Raw genomic sequence first — 18,812 nt, 5'->3', positions numbered from 1 at the left:
CTTTAAAGACACAAAGGCAGGGGGAAAGTGCATCATCCAAATTTTTAGTCCAGGCTTAGGTCATACATAAGTAGGCAAAAGCAAGGCTGATAAAAGAGATAGAAAGGTCAAACACAGAAAACACAAGGATCTTAAAATTGAGGTGACTAGCTCAATCTATTGCAATGATAACCTGGCATTAATCACTCTAGTGAAAGTGATTAAGTTATTGGATGTAGAAACAGCAAAAAATTGGCAAATGGGCTGGTGTTCATATAGCACCCTTCTTCTCAGTTGAACATTCAAAGCACTTCCTAGTACTACGTCTTATTCACCCACTCACACACACATTCATACAGTGTATGGTGTATTCATATTATGTATGCATAGGTACTTTGTGACATTCCAGTGGATGCATCAGAACCAACTTGGAGGTCTAGTATCTTCCCTAAGGATTCTTTGGCATGGAGGAGTCAAGAATCGATCCAACAACCTTTTGAGTAGTAGATGACTCACTCCATATCCTCACAGATGCCCAAAATGGAAGCAAAACTAACCCAGGTGTAAAAATAAATTATAAAACAGTAACCCCACCCCCATCCCCGTATTATATTATATTTGGGGTTTGGGCAACACGGTGGTTAGCACTGTTGCCGCACAGCAAGAAGGTCCTCAGTTCAATTCCACCATCAGGCTCTCTGTGTGGAGTTTGCATGTTCTCCTCGTGTTTGCGTGAGTTCTCTCCGGGTACTCCAGCTTTCTCCCACAGTCCAAAGACATGCAGTTAGTGGGGATAAGTTAATTGGTCAATCCAAATTGCCCATAGGTGCTAATGCGAGAGTGAATGTGAGTGCGAATGGTTGTCTGTCTCTGTGTGTTAGCCCTGCAACCTGTCCAGGGTGTACCCCGCCTCTCGCCCTATGACAGCTGGTATAGGCTCCAGCGCCCTCCGCAACCCTGAAAAGGATAAGCGGAAGCGAATGGATGGGTGGGAGAAATATACAAACAGTTAATAGTTAATACACTATAATTTAGCAAGTATAAGGGTATTTTACGTTTTTATTAAAGTGCTTTATTAGTCAACAGTTAACTTCTCCTGCTGCACTGCTGTAATTGTGTTCTTTATAATTTGATTATAAGTTAAGTTATAAATAGTGGAATTTAAACTGAAGTAAGCTTTTATTTCAAATTACAGCACTGGGTGGCAGTACAGCCCAGTCTTCAGTGGGATTATTATAAGGGTAAGTCTTTGAGCCCTGCTATAGGTGTCATAGGGATATAATCCTACACATGAAGACTCGCATCCGCATGTCCGCTGTAAAGGCATTATCGTATTAGCTACCTTATTAAGTAGGAAGAACATAGGAAATGGTGTTGTAGCTAGTAGCATTTTAAAAAAAATGTGCTCTATCATACACACAAACACCTACATAGCTGGATTTTCTGGGCTTGAAAAATTAAAGCAGAGAGAGCATTCAGACTTCAGACAAGTCTGAGGTGGAAAACTGTGAAGACTCATAGTCCAGTTTTCAGAAATTAGTCCTTCATCTGATTCCGGAAAACTGGGACTCTACACCTTCACATACGCAAATTTTAACCTGCTAAAACAAGATGAAGGACACATAAGAGACTAAGACCGCTGAACCATGAACCATTACTTTCTAATGAAGCTGGCAGTGTAAAAAAAATAAAATTTTGACACGAGTAATATACACACAAATACACATATATGTATATACATATAGACACATATATATAATGTATTAAAAAAGAAAAAACAAAATATAAATAAGCTATAGCGAGAAATTAGGTTTACAAAAATAACTCATTAAAACCCAAACATGGTTCTGTCAGTTTGACAGTCGCCACTTGTCTCCTAGCAAACGTCCCATTCTAGAACGTTCCCACAGTTGTCTTGGTGACTGTGCTCAGAATGCAAATGTACCGCTGCAGCGCTTCCATGGCAACCAGAGAGCTGCTTTCAGACCGATGCCTCAGTTTTCAGCGCACCTACTGGAGCCTCATTTCCAGCACTGAGTGTCTGAGGCGGTGTGTGCTGTGTCATGTTTACATCTCACACAATGTGACAAGGCGCCAGGCCTCGTCCCACTCCTCCTCTTCTTCCTCCTCCTTCTCCTGCTGATGCTATTTATACACATTGCACGTGCTCACACGTTCAAGATTGATAGAGAAAGCATGGGCCGATCTGAATACAGGAAGTTGCATCATGAGCGGCAGAAAGGTTGCCCTCTTCTGGACTTGGATGGGTACTGTGTATTTGAGCAGAGGGCCTGCCACAGCTCCTCTCCTCCCCTTGAAGGGCAGACACACACATAGTTTGTGTAATGTGGTTTCGCTGTAAGGACTGGGGAGCCTCCTGCTCTAGAGGAAAGCCTGAGGAAACTTACGTTTCTGATTCCATGAGGAGCAAGAGAATCTGGAGAAGATGAAACAGACTGACAGACTCTCAGTCTTTCTACACTGGATGGTAGGGTTGTAGATTTGCTACACTAATCTGTAATGAACTGATGTGATTTTCTCTGTTTTGAGACATGCGCTCATTTTATGCTGTGCTTGTGATCTCATGAGGTCAAAATAAGGTGTGCTACATGTTACATATAAAATCATAACTGTGTCCATTTCAGATGTTCTGCTGTTTTACTTTGGCGCTTTTGAAGCTTTTTAGAGGATATTTTTCTCCTTCTCATCTGTTCTCCTCCTCATTCCAGGATTTTTACACATTCAACATCACTGCTGAGTTCGTCTGATCAGAATTTGTCTCTGAGGTTTTCCAGGCCCTTCCACTGTAAGGTGACACCTCTGCAGGAATACTTCATGATTGTCCTGTCATCAGCTGTCGTCTAAGGCTCTAAGCTGCTTGCATTTACAAATGACACACACACGCCCACTTGTGGCAGTGTCAAAACTTAGACTCAGTTACGGCTTAGCTGCTCACACCAGACTGAAAGTGCGTGCTTCTGAGTTTTGAGTAAGTAAATGGGTTTGCACCTGTAGCCATACCTCGCAGTGATGTCTACTAACCTCAGCTGGAAGTACGTCTGTACATCACTGCTGCAAGTTGAGAAGTTAAAACATGATACTAAAATATAATTAGTTTGTTTTTTGTTTGTGTTTGTGTGTTTGCTGTGGGTAGCATAAGACAGCGTTATTAAATGTGCAGTCTGGAATTCGTACAGTGGGGGGAAACAGTTATCTGATCCAATCCTAAATTTGTAAGTTTGCTCCCTTGTAATGAAATCAACAGACTCTAGTTTTACTGTAGTTTCAATCTAATAGAGAGAGACAGAATATCAACCAAAAATCCAGAAGAAGGACATTATATAAAAGTTATAAATTATCTTACATGTCATTGATCGAAATAGGTTTTTCATTCCCAAGCAAAACATGACTTTGTACTTGGTGGAGAAACCCTTGTTAGCAAGCACAGGCAAAAAACGTTTCTTCTAGGTGGTCACCAGGTTTACACACATCCCAGAAGGGAATATGGCCCACTCCTCTTTACAGAAACTGTTCCAGCCTCGTGCATCTCTACAATCTTGTCCCTGAGGTCAGTTCTTTGGTCTTACCCATGATGGTGGAGAGGTTGGACTGGTGAGAAACTGGTTTTGTGGACACGTGTGCTTTATACATATAATGAGCTGAGCTCAGCCAGACATTAAATAATTCATTCCACCAATGTAAAGATAGTAAACAAAGCCCCAAGCATGTTTGTGTATGATTGTGTTGTTTTCTGGTGAAATGAGGAATAATTAGAACCGTTGATTATCTCTAAATTAAGTTCTTACTTTGTCAAAAATGTAGGGTCTTGACTTATTTGTTGCCCTTTTATTGCAGTAACTGAACGCAATACTGGCTCAAGTATGAAAATATAAGTGGACTCTGCTGGGGTTTACCACTAACATAGTTTTTTTTGTCCTCTCTAGGTCACCTGCACATTTTTCACTTCTGTTTACCGCATAAAGACACCATGGGAAACATCTTCCAGTGCTGTCAGACCCTGTCAAACTACTTTAAGTGTCAGGATACACCAGGCCCGGGTGAGGCAGAAAGATCTCCTCTGCTGTCCAGCGAAGAAAGTGAATGTGAGTCACCGAGTTTGCTGGACAACTCGGAGGACGACGCGTTAACCGTCTCAACAAACAGTATAACAAACCTGGCCCTCGAACCGGAGAACTTTCTGTTTCCTGACATCATCCTAAGCAGCAGCCTGGGAGGAGATGTGACTCTGGTGGAGCCAATGGTGTGTCTGCTCGTGTCTGAGGAGGATGAAGGAGGAGGCGAGGGGATGGGCGAGCAAAGAAGCGAAGAACGAGGGAGGAGCAATGAGATGCGAGGAAGAGGGTACTCTGAGGTTGAGACTCAGACTGAAATAGAGACCCAGATTGGAATGGGGGTGCAGACTCAGACTCAGTTGCAAACAGAAGTTCAAACACAAACAGAAACACTCGAGTTCGGTAATAAGAGGGTGGTGAGGGAAGGAAATATGATCATTAATAGTGAGACTAGAAAAGAGATGCATGATTGGGATCAACGTGAAGGTGTGGAACAGCTGCTTTTAGAGGCACAAACATCGGAGAAGAAAAGCAGTGACTTTTGGTGTGACGTTGAAGTTTCTGCTGACTTGGAGCTGCCAGGAAAGGTGGAAAGGCAGACAACCAAAGACAAACCTGAAATGACAGCCACCTTAACAAAGCTAACTTTGCAGACAGAAAGAAACACTGACCCAGTCGAAGAGGAACGTACAGATTCTGCGCTGAGAGAGCCGACAACCTTACAGTGCAACAAAAAGCCAGACGAGCAAAAGACTGAATCCAAACACACCTCAGTGATGCAGGCTGACCACGAGGTCGGCGGCACAAATGAAAACATTGCAGTGGAGTCAGAGAAGATGACAAAATGCAGCAATAATGACACAGAAAATGTGGAGAACTTTGACCCTACTGAGGGTTGCGTGGACCTGAAACAACAGAGCAATCAGGACAATGGACAGGTGGAGGAGTTAGAGCAGACTGCAAATGAAAAGCAACATAATAATATCCACATAGAAACAAACAACCATGTGTTTCAGACAGCAGGTCATATTCAGAGTCAGGACAAGTCACATCTGCCAAAGAAGTTAGAGGAAGCCATCAAGACTGATGAGCCACAGGCAGAAGGAGAAGAAGAAGGAGAGACTGAGATTGATCGAATGACCCTGTTTTTAGTTGACAGACTGTTTCTGGGAGCACCACATGTCCAAAGTGAGTAGATTTTTTTTTTTTGTAGTCAGTATTACAGCTGGTTAAGCTAAGACTGCTTAAGAACTCATTTATTTAGTCTGAAATCTATCAAAGTGAAAAAGTCTGGACGATAACACCATATCTTCATTCATCTTCCTTTTCATTTTTTAGATTTTTTTCACTTCCTCGGACACATAATGTAATTACTTCTGCCAAGGATGGTATATTTTTGGTAGCTCTTGTGTTCGTGTCATTGTTTCTGTCTGTAAAAACAATAACTTAAAAAGTTTTGAAAGATTTCTGGTCAAATTTCGTAGGGGTGTAGATCCTGCTCTTCAAGGTCTTCAAGGTCAACTCAATGAGTTATTGGTCAAAAATTGACAAAAAGCTTTATAACTTAAAAACTCTGATTCTGATAAGTGTAGCGTTTGTTGGAATGTGGAAAAGCCGAAACATACTGTAATATAAAATGATATAATAAGCTCAAGTTATTCATGTCCAGTTATTCGCAAATCAGCACCTATTATCCATTACCCACTCCTACATAATGTTTGGGTAATCAGCGTAAACATCTGCCATGCTACCCTTATCTGATTTTTACTCCAAAACAAACTTTTTAAAATATGTATGTAATCCTCTGCCCTTAGAAGTAAATACTGCCCAGAGAGTGAGCAGAGTGCTCTCTGGGTGCTTCCTGTATGATTGACTTTCCTTGTGTTTTTTTTCTTTTTGAATTAGTATTTTCCACCTGATTAACTCACATTAAAGTGTAACAGCAGTTTGTTTTTCAGCCAGCTTCATCTCTGTGGTCTATTTTTGTCTTTTCTCTTCTGTTTAACAGCACATACAAATCCAGCTACAGCACCCACTGAAGATGATCTCCCAGAGCAGTCTGATGATGATAAAAGGAAAAAACTCAGCATCCAAGACATAGTTGATCTCCAAGAGACGAGTTTTACTGTCAGAATCCAGCCTCCGGGAACAGAAGGTTTTGAGCTGCAGGTTCTGTTGTTAGTCCCTGTTTTCTCAAAGATTCACTTCACTGTGTCTTCATTTCGCTTCAGCTCTCATGTTTCTCCTCCACCATCAGGTGTCAGGCCAGATGTTGGTTGTGGAGCTCCACCAGGTGCTTATGGATCATGAGATCACATGCCACCGCACGTGCTTCTCCCTCCAGCTGGGCGGCGTCACGCTCGACAGCCTTAAAGAGCTGCACTCTGTCCCGGGCATCCGTGACGGAGCGGTGATCAAGATGGTGGAGGGTAACTGCGTCTTCCTGTTCTTACTTCATTAGTTTTGTCTTCATGTGATGATCCACCATTTGAGTCATTTCTCAAAATAGTATTAGAGTGAAAGAAAAACATGAGTACAAAACATCCATACCTTCTTATACTGATGTTAAATTATTTAGCATTACTATTTCTGCATTTCCACTTGATTGTCTTATTTCATGAGCATCTTCAAATGGAAAATGCTTCAATTTAATCCTGCACTTGTGCAAGATTGATTTGACTCCTTTGTGAGCGTTGTTGCTCCTGTTGCAGAATCTTACTCGGTGCGTGATGCTCGTCTTCATCACAGACATGTACGTGATCTTCTGAGGAGCCTCGACCCCACCGATGCGTACAACGGCGTGAACGGCAGCTCGCTGTCTTACCTCACCTTCTACACCAGAGGAAACAATGGTAACGCCCCTCTGTCATACATTAGGATCAGCTTCCCTGTAACAAAGCGCTCAACCCTTTCACCTTCGCGTTCAACCCTGCAGATGGTCAGAGCGTGGGGAAGAGGCGAGCTTCTGAATGGGAGTCTCTTGACTGTAGCCCTCCAGAATACGTCCTCCCCGGTTCTAAGGAGCGACCGCTGTGTCCACTTCAGCCAGTCAGAGAGGACTGGAAGGTGAGCTGTCAGTTTTTCTACATGCAGTTAAAGCTGGTTAAATGTGCATTTAGCCGTGGTTAAACAACAGTGAAATGACAGCCTTTGCAGTGCCTGCGGGTCTTGACCCTCAGCAGTTGGAACCCACCTCCAGGAAACAGGAAGATGCACGGCGACTTAATATACCTGAATGTCCTGACTATGGAGGATAGAGAACTCAATATTACATCCTCTACAAGGGGTTTCTTCCTCAACCAGTGAGTTTTACATGCTATGAAAAGGTTTTATCCATCCTGGCAAGATATTTTGTTCAGATGTTTCAAGTAGGTTTAATACTTATAATTATAATAATAATTAAACTTTGGTCTTTCCCCTTGAGTACTGTAGTTACTCAAGGGTATAAACTTGCCTTGACTTGGCGTGTGCTCTTCTCTGACTTTTCCAGGTCTACTGCCTTCAACTTTAACCCCAAACCTGCAGTTCCCAAAACCCTTTGCCATTCTCTAGTGGAGCTGCTGAGTCAAGTCAGCCCTGCTTTCAGGAAAAACTTCACCGCCCTGCAGAAGAAAAGGTGAGCCAACTGTTTGGAATTGATTTAGAACTTGTTTTAGCATGAAGCTTGACAGTAAAAATATTTTCCATCCTCTGCTGTGAGCCAGAGTTCAGCAGCACCCTTATGAGCGCATTGCAGCACCTTTCCAGGTATTCACCTGGACTGCGCCACACAGAGACCACACCCTTGACTGCGTGAGAGCGGAGGAGACGCACGCCAGCTACATGGGCCAGGATGAGCATACGGTAGTGGACGCAAGATCGAGGAGGCAACCTAAATGTGGAAATGCAGGACACAGATAGGTTGGATTTTACATTTCAACTGATGGCGATGATGATGCTGATATTTAGTATGTGTGTCATGATGTCAGAGTCGGGACTGGAACGAGGAGCTTCAGGGATGCAGGGAGCTCCCCGGATGCTCCCTGCAGGAGCGACTGCACAGAGAGAGGAGCATTTTCAAGGTGAGGATTCCCAACATCATCTTTCCAAGTCTGTCCTTCATTACTAATGAAGCAAACCTGTGATAATCAATTTAAAGCCCAGAAGCCATGACCTCTTATAAGAGTCCTCTTATGTTTCCTCTATTCTTCTTCCTCCTCTGGGACCAAATTGTTTTATTGAAACATAAACTCATTAACCAGTATTTGAATCCTTCCTCGCAGACCAACAGTGACTTTGTGGCCGCTGCGACACGAGGTGCTACGGCTGTCATTGACGGCAACATCATGCCGATAAACCCAGGGGAGTCGCCTCATTTGCAAATGTTCATGTGGAACAACCTCTTCTTCAGCCAGGGGTTTGATGTGTCTGAGCACTACCGACCACTAGGGGGAAACACTGCTGCTCACGCTGCTGCCATCTGTGACCTAAGAGGAGCTCAGGTAAGAGATCCTGATAGTATGACTGGGGAGGTGTTTGGGAGGAAATTATCATTTCAACTTTCTAGTTTAAGTCTTTTTTGTGTGTGTGACATTCCGAAATCTTTAAGGGTGTAGTTATAAGGATATTAATGGTCAAACTGCTCAAAGAATAATCTCCACGGCTGCAGGCATATGCATCAGTGGACATAGAGGGGCTACACACAATCGGCACAGCTGTGGTGGATTATCGTGGTGTCCGAGTTATTGCTCAGACGATCGTTCCTGGGATACTTGAGAAAAATCAGGAGGAGAGTATAGTGTACGGCTCCAATGACAATGGAAAGACAGTGTTTACTCATCCGAGGTAACATTCCTACATACTCATGCCAAAACAGTGAAATCTTATATTGTAGATCTTGATTGAAAAGCCGGACGTGCCCTTTTATTTTTTCACTATTACTGCAGCTGAGCAGGAGTGTGTTTTATGGCAGGTTTCTGGAGCTGCTGGATAAAACCAGTAAGCAGCTGAGAATCCAGCGTCACCAGGTTTTAGATCACAACAACAGACCGGTGGAGCTTTGCTCTGGCATCGAGACCATAGGGATCCTGGGTAATGATGGACGACCTTACATCTTGGACCTCCGGCGAACCTTCCCCCCAGATCTTAACTTCCAGTTCTCAGAGACAGAGGAGAGGAGGGAGGAGGTGCCAAAGGAGTGCCAGAGCTTTGGCTACCCATGTCTCCATTGTCACAGTCTGGCCAGCCTGAGACCTGAGCTGATTGAGGCCTTCATCCAGCACAGGTGAGGAAGACTTTCAGAACTGAACTACTAGACCAGCAGGATGAGCCAATGTTAGAAAATGAGCTTTCTCATCTTCTTATCTTTTATTTTATGATGTAGGTATGAGCTTTTCATGAAGATGGTGTCGCATGAGCTGAGCCAGCTGACTGAACAGGATGAAGCCACAGAGTGGAGTGAGAAGCCCGTCTGTGATTCAGATACTGGGGAGAGACCTGCAGCCAGTGCTGACATGGGTGAATAAGACCTTATACAGTAAATAAAGGGAATATGACATACGTATGGAGGTGTCATGCTGAGAAAGAGCATTGCAGATGTGATGTTTGATTTTAAACTGTTGAGGGAGAAATTTGGAGAAGGTCAGAAGAAGCTGGAATACCTGCAATAATCTGCGCACACTAAGGAATTTTTATCATAGGCCTGAATCACAGATGATAGAGCCACAAAATGAAAATGCAAATATTAAATGTTAACTGATGTGTGAGGGCAAAGAAAGCTGATTGTCTTCACGTTGGCTGATGATACTTTCATATTTGATTTTTGTAGAAATAAGGAGAAGAAATGCGATCCTGAAAGCTTGTAGAGCTGTCGGCTCAGTGAGCGACTCCTGCTTTGACATCCGCTTCAATCCTGATGTTTGCTCTCCAGGTACTGAACACCCTCGTGCTCACAAACAAACACTCAGAGTAATATATATATATATATATGTATGTATATGTTGTCAGATTAAAGGTGAACTGTGTGTCTTTCCTGCAGGTGCTCGATTCCCTGCTGAGTGTTTAGAGGAGGTTCAGAGGCAAAGATGCCTGCTGTGGGAGGCAGCTGCTTTTCTCCTGTCTCATCAGATCCCAGCAATGGTCAGTTGTGTGTGGAGTGATAATGTTTAAGTTTATCGTATGCATAAAGTGTAAGATGATGTGTGTGTCATTTCTGTTATAGTTGATGGACTGTCTTGACCACACAGCAGTGCCAATGGATGGCGCAAGTCTGACCTCAGCGCTTCATCAGCGGGGTGTGAACGTGCGATATCTGGGGACCATACTGAGGGAGCTCGGCAGGGTGGAGGAGAGAAGACGACTCGACCATATACAGGCACGTAATACAGCTATTAATAACCATACCATATAAATGCTATTATTCAGCATATATATGCATAAGGCGGGTCTGTTAGGCTGGTGCAGCGTGCATTTTATTCCACTGAATATATTGCATTGTATAAGAAACCTATTACTAATCATTATTGTTGTTATTATTATAAGCTTTGTTTATTTTGCAAGAAAATAGAGAAGCATTTGTCATATCAAGAAATCAAGACACATCTCTAAAATCAAAAGTTTAAACCTTCATCAAGCCTTTAAATGTCTGTTCATATAGTGTGAAGCAGCAACAGCAGTCCTCTCAATATTAGCCTTCACGCGTGGATTGTGAAGACTGAGCTGCAGTTTGATCTCATGAAGGCGAACTTTTCTTCTCTCCTCTTCCCTTACAGAGAATTTGTGTCAGTGAAATCATCCTCAGAAGTGCCAAACACATCTTCAGGACCTACCTGCAGGTGCTCAGATTAAGAAACACATGTACTAATCACTACGCAACCTATCATTGTTTTTGATTTATCAGCACTTACCTTATTTTCTCCCAGGATGTGGAACCTGCAGCTTTCTCTGCAGCTGTCAGTCACTTCCTAAACTGCCTCCTGACCTCCTCCTCCTGCTTCCCCGACTCCTGCTCAGACGAGCTGCTCTCCCGTCGCAGGAGCCGCCGACGCCGGAGTCACGGGAGTCGAGTTGCATTGTTGAGTGACAGCGTGTGGGCTAGGCTGACGTCCGGCGAGCTGTGGGGCAGGATCAGGGCTGAGGCTCGAGATTATTACCACTACACATTTGACAGGTGTGTGCGTGTGTGTGTCTGTGTGTGCCTATGTGTTCCTGGATATGTGCAGCAAGACTTTTACACTGTCATCCTTTCTGTGTTCAGTGAAAGTATAGATGAAGTAATAGAAAAGCACAACCTTCAGAGGATCTCCCTGCTGAGAGAGATTGCCATCAAGACAGGCATCCAGGTCAGACATCTCTTCATAATACAGCAACCTGTGAGCTTAAATTAAGTCTCCATCCCATAAGTCTCCCTACCGGCAATGCTACGTGAAATCACAACATCTGTATAATAGAATACCCAACACACTGCTTTATTTGGTCAAGACATAACAGACGGGACAAAAATATGGAGAAGAAATACATAAAAATGCTGATCACTGACCACGAGTCAAGATTTCTACCCCTTTGCAGAAGCCGACGTGACATTATTGTTGGAGGTAATCTAGTTTTTTTTGCCACACTTCTGTTTCAAGGTCAAAAACTTGAAAATAAACTGAGGCTGGAAAAAAGATAAGCTTATATTTCATTTTTACTGTCACACAGATCTGGATTCAACGTTATCCTACATTTATCCAAGAATATTTTTTTTTAAATTAGAGAATACATTTTTTAATTTAACTGAAACATTTACATTTCAATAACAATTAAATGACAAATACATTTAGATTGTATTAATAGCAATAAGTCAACAGATGATTCTTAGCCAACAACAACAAATGAAGTCAATGCAAAGATGATCAGCCTTAGAAAAAAAGATAACATACTACCAAAGATTTAAATTCAAATAATGACCTAAATTACTTTCAGCGCTATCTTAATTTTTTGTGGCAGAGATTCAACAGGGTGTTGGAAACACTGCTCAGAGATTTTAATTTTGGGTGCACTGTGGACATAAAGGGATGGACATGGTCAGCAACAGTACTCAGGTAGCCTGTGGTATTTAAATGATACTTAGTCGGTAGTAATGAGCTCAAAGTGTGCCAGGAAAATATCCCCAACAGCATTTCACCACCGTCAGCCTGAACTGGTGTAAAAAGGCTAGGTGGAGCCATGCTTTCATGTTGTTTACTCTAAATTCTGACCCTACCATCCAAATGTTGCAGCGGAAAACGAGATTCATGAGATCAGGCAACATGTTTGAATTATAGCATCCATATCCTGTCCTTAGCTGCTTCAAGGCTCTGCATGTTGAGTAGTCAGAGATGCTCTTTTGCATGCCTTGTTGAGTTAATGTTCCTTTCCTATTAGCCTGAAGCAGTCTAGCCATTCTCCTCTGACTTCTGACATCAGCAAAGCATTTTCACCAACTGAACTGCCGCTCACTGGATATTTTGTCTTTTTCAGACCAAGATCTGTAAATTCTAGAGTTGGTTGTGTGGGAAAATTGCAGCAGATCAGCAGTTTCTAAAATACAACATTAACTATGTCATGTTAAAGGTCACTAAAATAACCTTTTGCCCCCATTATGATGATCTTGCCCACGTCACAGGTTGCTGCCCTGTGACTGCCTGATTAGATATTTGTCTTAACAAGCAGCTGAACAGGCATACCTAATGAAGTGGCCAGTGAATGTATTAATGAACAGTGTGGCAGTCTAGGATCTTAAGTTAAGCGACTTAAGAGGCCTATAGAGCTGTTTTTGCATTTATTTAATTTATTTAACATTTATTAAATAGTTTTAATCATAACATTCATGGGTGAAAAGTGAATGTTTTTTTTCTTTAGTTTTTCTCATAAATCCATAATTCTATTTCTTGTGGTTTTACACAAGAAATAGAATATTTGACATCAAGCTTCAGAGTTTGTGGTGGCTGAATTTCACAATTGACTGTGCTTAGAGCAGAAATTGAGGGCAGTCAAACCACAAAGTTATTAAATCCAACTTTTAAAGTGCATCTGCTTTCTTCCTCTATTCCCTTTCTCTGTGTTCAGGTGCAGCTGAGGGAATATGTGTTTGAGTCTCGACACAGGCCGGCATTTGCTGAGGAGGACATCGTCAACATGTTTCCTGTGGTCCGGCATCTCAAGCCTACGTCATCGGATGCCACGCGGCTTGTTCAGCAAGCCCAGCTGGCAGTGCAGCAGGGTGAGACATAAGCACAAATATAGACGTAAACAGCATAATATACAGTGTGTGTGTTCTTCTTCTTTTTCTTTTTCTTACAGTAAAATTAAATGTGGCCCTCGATGTAAAAGGAGTTCGAGATCCCTGCGTTTTAACATCCTGCAGCACCAGGAGCTGCTTCCCTCCAAACATCAACACAAACTCTAAATGTCACTAACTAAAAATATCACACATCTGATAGGGGCACATGTTTGGCGTGGGAAGAAGCGTTAACAGTATGCTCGCACAATCAACAGGAAGTTTTAACGCTTTATTTGTTATTTATTTTGCATTTTAATTTTGTGTTTGAGAAAGAAAGAAAAATCACTGTTTTAAAAGCAACTTCCTAATATGCTCTGTGTGTGAGGAAGTTCTCACATGCAAATTGAAAGAGTATTTGTTCTTTGTTCCTGTTCATAGTGGCGACACTGACTCTATTTTAATGCCAGTGATACAAGACAAGACCCACACTCGTCATTCTGTAATAAAATACGTTCTTAATCTAATATGGAGCTTCAGCAGCCAGTCAGTCACAAAAACCAAGCAAATGTCTTTTAATGTTGCACTCACCATAAGTTACCATGGTGATATAGCCAGGTAAAGAGACAGCCACTTTCATACGCCAACTTTAAGCTCTACATGGCTTGCTAAGCCCATCTGGCTTTATAGTGCAGGCCACAGAGCAAGGTAGGTGGATGCTGGACCTCATCACCTATATTGAAATCATCTCAAGAAGGCTAAGTCTTTCCAGCTTATATAAGAAGAGTAAGCAATCAATAACCTGTACAGTCATCCCATCAGTCTACACGTAGACATGTGTGGATGATTTTATGACACACTTAAAAATGTGCGTTTATGCCAAGCATGTGCACTTTAAACATGACCGCATTTTATGCTATATGTGCTGTATTGTGCCGCTCAGTTCCTTGTATTTAACACGATGTATGATGCACATTATCAGTACAGATCCTGATAATGGATCTGCTTGAAGGCCAGTCCTCATATGAGGAGCAGATATTCATTTCTGTTTATTTGCTGTGCATTAATAGTATTTTGTGTTGATTTTAGGGCTTCTCAAGGAATGCTACGACTTGATTAGTCAGGCCCTGACTCTATTCAGCAGTGTGTGTGGGGTCCTGCATGAGGACGTGTGCATGTGCCTGCGCCTCCTCGGACGGCTCAGCTACATCTTGGGAGAAAACGCAGATGTAAATATTCATTATGTTAATTTATTCAATGAACCAGTACTTAACTTTCTGAATCATAGTAATGTACAGCAATGTTTCCTGTAATGTGTCCATGCACTGCAGGCCCTCAGCCACCAGGAAAAGGCCGTAATGAGTTCTGAGAGAGTGCATGGTATAGACCATCCACAGACCATACAAGATTATGTGAGTTTCGTCACTTTTTCATTGATTTACGGACAGTCTTGTTATGTTATTTGTGTTGTCTTCCACCCTAACGATCTCCAGTCCACACATCTTATTAAAATATATATAGTGATATTTTTCAGAGGCACATTCCTAGCATCACTATGACTAGAATGAATATAGCAGTCGTGGCGCTCTATTTACAGATCTGCAGTTAAAGGAAAAAAAGGAATATAGTTTCATTAACATCAGCAACATTTTTGTGTTGTTTTTCAAGTCTTGGCCCTGTGATGTGGATAAAGACACTTATCATGATTTTTAAAATCCATCTATAGAACCCAAGTTTGCTCATATTGGCCTCACAGTTCTGCAGCTGTTACCAACTAGATCTGGGGATTATTTTTTCCATGTAGAAATTAAAACAAAAACTAGCCAAGCGCTTAACTGTATTTATTAAAATGTGTCTTTGATATATTATCATTTTATGCTTCAGACTTTTTTGACCCTCTACTGCTTTGCTGGAGGCCGCCACTTGACCTCTCTACAGCTGCTGTATCGCGCTCGGTACCTCACCCTGCTTGTTAGTGGAGATGATCATCCACATGTAGCATTACTGGATGTAAGTGAGACCCCACCTGTATTTATTTATTTATTGAGCAGGTGACCACATACTTTAGGGCTAAAATGCAGTGCCCCAGGTTTGAGTCCGACTCTGAGCCCTTTGCCTCGTATCTTCGCTGTCTGCTCTCCACTATCAAACTGTCTAATAAAAGCAAAAAGGCCCAAAAAAATAATCTTTAAAAAAAAAGTATATTAGCGTGTTTGGTTTGGCAAAGATTTTATGATGGATATCTTTCCTGATACAGCTCTCCCCATGTATGCGCGCTTGTGACCGCCACTAGGAGCACACGGGCTTGTGTCCCCCCTGTGGTTAGGTTAAGAAGAGAGGTGACGACCAAGAAAGAACACTACAGATGTGACGTTTGTTTTGAGAGTGTTGATGGAGAAGTATAGAGAAGGCCAGAATTAGCTTCACTGTGTTTGTGGCTCTAGAGAAAGCATATTATAGGGTGACAAGAGAGGAAGTGTGGTACTGCATGAGGAAGTCAAGAGTTGCAGAGAAGTATGCGAGGGATGGGAAAACAAGACAGTGGGGAGGTGCACAGTAGAAGTGACACATGGGTTCAAAGTGGGGGCTACATCAGGGATCAGCTCTGAGCTCCTTCTTGTTGACAGTAGTGATGGACAGACAGACAGATGACATCAGGCAGGAGTCTCAATGGAGTGTAATATTTGCAGATGATATTGCAGATGATCTGTAGTGAGATTAGAGAGCAGGTGGGGGAAAACCTGGAGAGGTGGAGGTATTTCCTGAAGAGACGAATGATGAAAGTTAATAGAAGCAAGACCAAATACATGTGTGTGAATGAGGGGAGGCAAATAGAAAGGTAAAGATAGTGAAGGTAGATAAGTTTAAATACCTGGGATCAACTTTCCAAAGGTAAGGACAGCACAGAGTGAAGGGGAAGGTTTACAAAATGGTAGTGAGACCTGCTATGATGTACGGTATAGAGATGGCAAAAAGACGAGGTGGAGCTGGAGGTGGCAGAGATAAGGATGCTCAGGTTTCATTGGACGTAATCAGAAGCGACAGTATTAGATATGAGTACATCAGAGGGACGGCTGCGGTTGAGCAGTTTTTCTAATGTAAAAAAAACCTTATCATCAAGATTTTTTTATTTGGACATTCAAAACAGTTGAGGAAGATAAGAACTTCGAAAAGCAGAAAACCTGTTGGTGTCTCAGTGTTCCCAGGCCAGCCAAGAGATGTAAACCCCAGGTCTACCCCACGGCCTCCTTTCAGTAGGACATGCTTGCCCAGGAGGCATCCTAATCAGATACCCGAACCACCTCAACTGACTCCTTTTGATATTGTAATGAGTGAAATATAAAGTAAAAGTCTGAGAATATATAACACATTATATAAGAACCACAATATTGACTCTGGTGGTAGTCTATCTGATATTGCACTACATGATAATGTTTACTCTAAGTTCAACTTGATATACCTTTAAACTTTGCAACGATCACTGCTGTGTGGTGTTGTCTTTGGGATAAATGAGGTGTAAACATAAACAAACAGACTCATTCATTCATAATTCGTGAACAACGACGACACTTTTCGAACATGTGAAACTGGTCAAAAGGTCAAAGTGGGTTATATCCATGAAATACTCAAGAGTAAGAGCTCATTCGTGGTTTGTGTCCCTGTTTTGCTCCTCTGTGTTAGAGCATGCTAGGTCTGGTACTTCATGGACTGATGGAATATGAGCTGTCCCTGAAGTTCCTGCAGAATGCCTTAACTTTAACCTCAAAATACCACGGTGTCACATCCCTGAAACACGCACACAGGTAGGTGACACACTTTGTCCTCACGCTCCTTTTTCTTGCATAAAAAAACACAGATTCATTTACAGAAAGTTTGAGAGACAACTGCTGTGACCTTCCTCTTCACATTTGAATTTTCTTTGCAAAAAAATAGCCTTTCCATGTCTTTCTTCTGCACAGTCATCACCTGCTGGCCACTGTGTATGAGAGTAAAGGAGAGTTTCGATCAGCTCTGCACCACGAGAAAGAAGCTTATTCAATATATAAGAGCCAGGTGTGTTTTAGAATAAAGTGTTTTCTGGTGTTATGTCCATGCTTTCTGCTCTGAATTTTAACTGTTGCTGAACATGTGTAGGTTGGTGAGAACCATAACAACACTAAGGAAAGCTCGGAATACCTGAAGAGCCTCACTCAGCAGGCTGTGATCCTTCAGAAAGCCATCAACCAAATATACAGCAACACACCTGGTGCCTGTATTCCACCACCAAAGGTTTGCACAGTTTGGATGTTATGTGAACATACACAGATATGCAGTGCATGCATTTCTGGTTGTGACTGTCTGTTTTTCTCTAGTTTTCCACACCGAGCCTTCCCACAATACTCCAGCAGCTCAACCTGACATGTGGAATCATTCTCATCCCCCTCAGGTGATTACTGAAACAGACACAGGATCAAAAGTAGCCACTAATGTCCCAGTTTAACACTCCCTAATTAAAATTGTTCATGTAAATGTGCTTTCCCCTCTCATACTGTATATATGTTTTGCCTTTTCCTTTCTAGTGGAAAAGAAATTGACGAGCTCCGGGCTGAGTTTAAAGGAAAAGTAAAAGTGAAAATGGAAGACCTTGAAAATCAACTGTTAAGTTCTGTGGAGAACAGACAACAATACTGACTTGTGAACTAAAAACACAACCACAATGGGACACCTGCATGCTCTGTGAAAGTGACCATGGACAATGAGCAGCAATGGCGGATGAAAGCAAGGCAAAACAATGCCGTTATTAAGCAGGTCACCCAGGTGCACCTGTTAAAAGAGGACTTTGCTCTGCTGTTGTCAGTAGACATAGATTATCAGTGCCATAATAAAACTCTTGCCGAACTGTACGGCACTGTATGTGATGGCAAACACGTTCAACTCACTTCCTTTTTGTCGTGAAAGTAGATAAACAAAACCAAGAATTGTGCTGCTAGATGAATGGAAAAGCACAGTAAGTTTTACACTGCGTATACAGAGAAAAAAAATATATAGCCACAGTGTTTAATATCTCAGATTGTGAAATGGCATGCCGTCTTCTTGCACTACCCTGAGTGTCCACTGGGTTTCACACTTGTGCCATGAGCATTTCTCAGTAAAGTAGAGTAGATGAGTTCCCATTATGCAGAAGAAATAGATTTTTTTCAAAAGTAGCTATTTTATAGGCTTATATTAAGTGTGTGTTTTGTATTGTGCGATAGGCTACAGCCCTGAAAGTCCAACATAAATGTAAAAAATATGTGTGAATCAAGTAACATTCGAGTGAGAACAGGTAGAAAGGCGGGGGGCACTTTAACGAATACATTTTATTGTGTGAGACTGATTTAGATGTGTACCACAATTTAGTTGTCATTAATATCATCTTATATTTTTTATTCTTCTATTATATAATAACAGAAAGCTTAAAAATTAGAGGATTAGGCTTTGAAATTGCATTTCTACTTCATAAAAACACAGCGACTTTTTTATATATTTTATATATTATTCCATCTGAAAATTATCCGAGTATT

The 18,812-nt window shown here is 41.9% G+C and overlaps 1 protein-coding gene across 5 annotated transcripts; it reads left to right on the top strand.

The window, feature by feature from the left end:
• Window positions 1-1,933: 1,933 nt before the first annotated feature.
• Window positions 1,934-18,174, top strand: LOC100703890 (clustered mitochondria protein homolog). 5 transcript variants are annotated; one of them, XM_005452660.4, is made up of 30 exons: window positions 1,934-2,467; window positions 2,709-2,785; window positions 3,924-5,240; window positions 6,061-6,221; window positions 6,310-6,481; window positions 6,764-6,904; window positions 6,988-7,118; window positions 7,200-7,354; window positions 7,543-7,668; window positions 7,757-7,895; window positions 8,021-8,113; window positions 8,315-8,533; window positions 8,701-8,876; window positions 9,004-9,315; window positions 9,415-9,548; window positions 9,859-9,960; window positions 10,069-10,169; window positions 10,252-10,404; window positions 10,802-10,864; window positions 10,952-11,199; window positions 11,287-11,371; window positions 13,119-13,272; window positions 14,359-14,498; window positions 14,601-14,681; window positions 15,154-15,279; window positions 16,951-17,072; window positions 17,229-17,322; window positions 17,404-17,538; window positions 17,622-17,695; window positions 17,829-18,174. In XM_005452660.4, the coding sequence occupies exons 3-30, from the start codon at window positions 3,968-3,970 to the stop codon at window positions 17,938-17,940; spliced, it is 5,022 nt and encodes a 1,673-aa protein (XP_005452717.1). In that variant the 5' UTR covers window positions 1,934-2,467; window positions 2,709-2,785; window positions 3,924-3,967; the 3' UTR covers window positions 17,941-18,174. The 5 variants fall into 5 exon arrangements, with proteins under 5 accessions (XP_005452717.1, XP_005452718.1, XP_019219498.1 ...); XM_005452661.4 differs by having other exon boundaries at window positions 2,709-2,790; XM_019363953.2 differs by having other exon boundaries at window positions 2,709-2,968.
• The last annotated feature ends 638 nt before the right edge of the window (window positions 18,175-18,812 follow it).

Source organism: Oreochromis niloticus, linkage group LG10 (genome assembly GCF_001858045.2).
Source record: "Oreochromis niloticus isolate F11D_XX linkage group LG10, O_niloticus_UMD_NMBU, whole genome shotgun sequence".
NCBI lineage: Eukaryota > Metazoa > Chordata > Actinopteri > Cichliformes > Cichlidae > Oreochromis > Oreochromis niloticus.
Note: the sequence above shows the minus strand (reverse complement) of the source record. Positions and strands in the feature narration are given on the sequence as shown.

What these genes read in the sequence shown, in the direction of transcription:
- LOC100703890 (XM_025910987.1), top strand. Translation starts at nt 3,968, where the DNA reads ATGGGAAACATCTTCCAGTGCTGTCAGACCCTGTCAAACTACTTTAAG. An exon ending in ACCGCCCTGCAGAAGAAAAG is followed by an intron (nt 7,669 to 7,756) that starts GTGAGCCAACTG and finishes GCTGTGAGCCAG; the next exon opens with AGTTCAGCAGCACCCTTATG. An exon ending in TGCAGCCAGTGCTGACATGG is followed by an intron (nt 9,549 to 9,858) that starts GTGAATAAGACC and finishes TGATTTTTGTAG; the next exon opens with AAATAAGGAGAAGAAATGCG.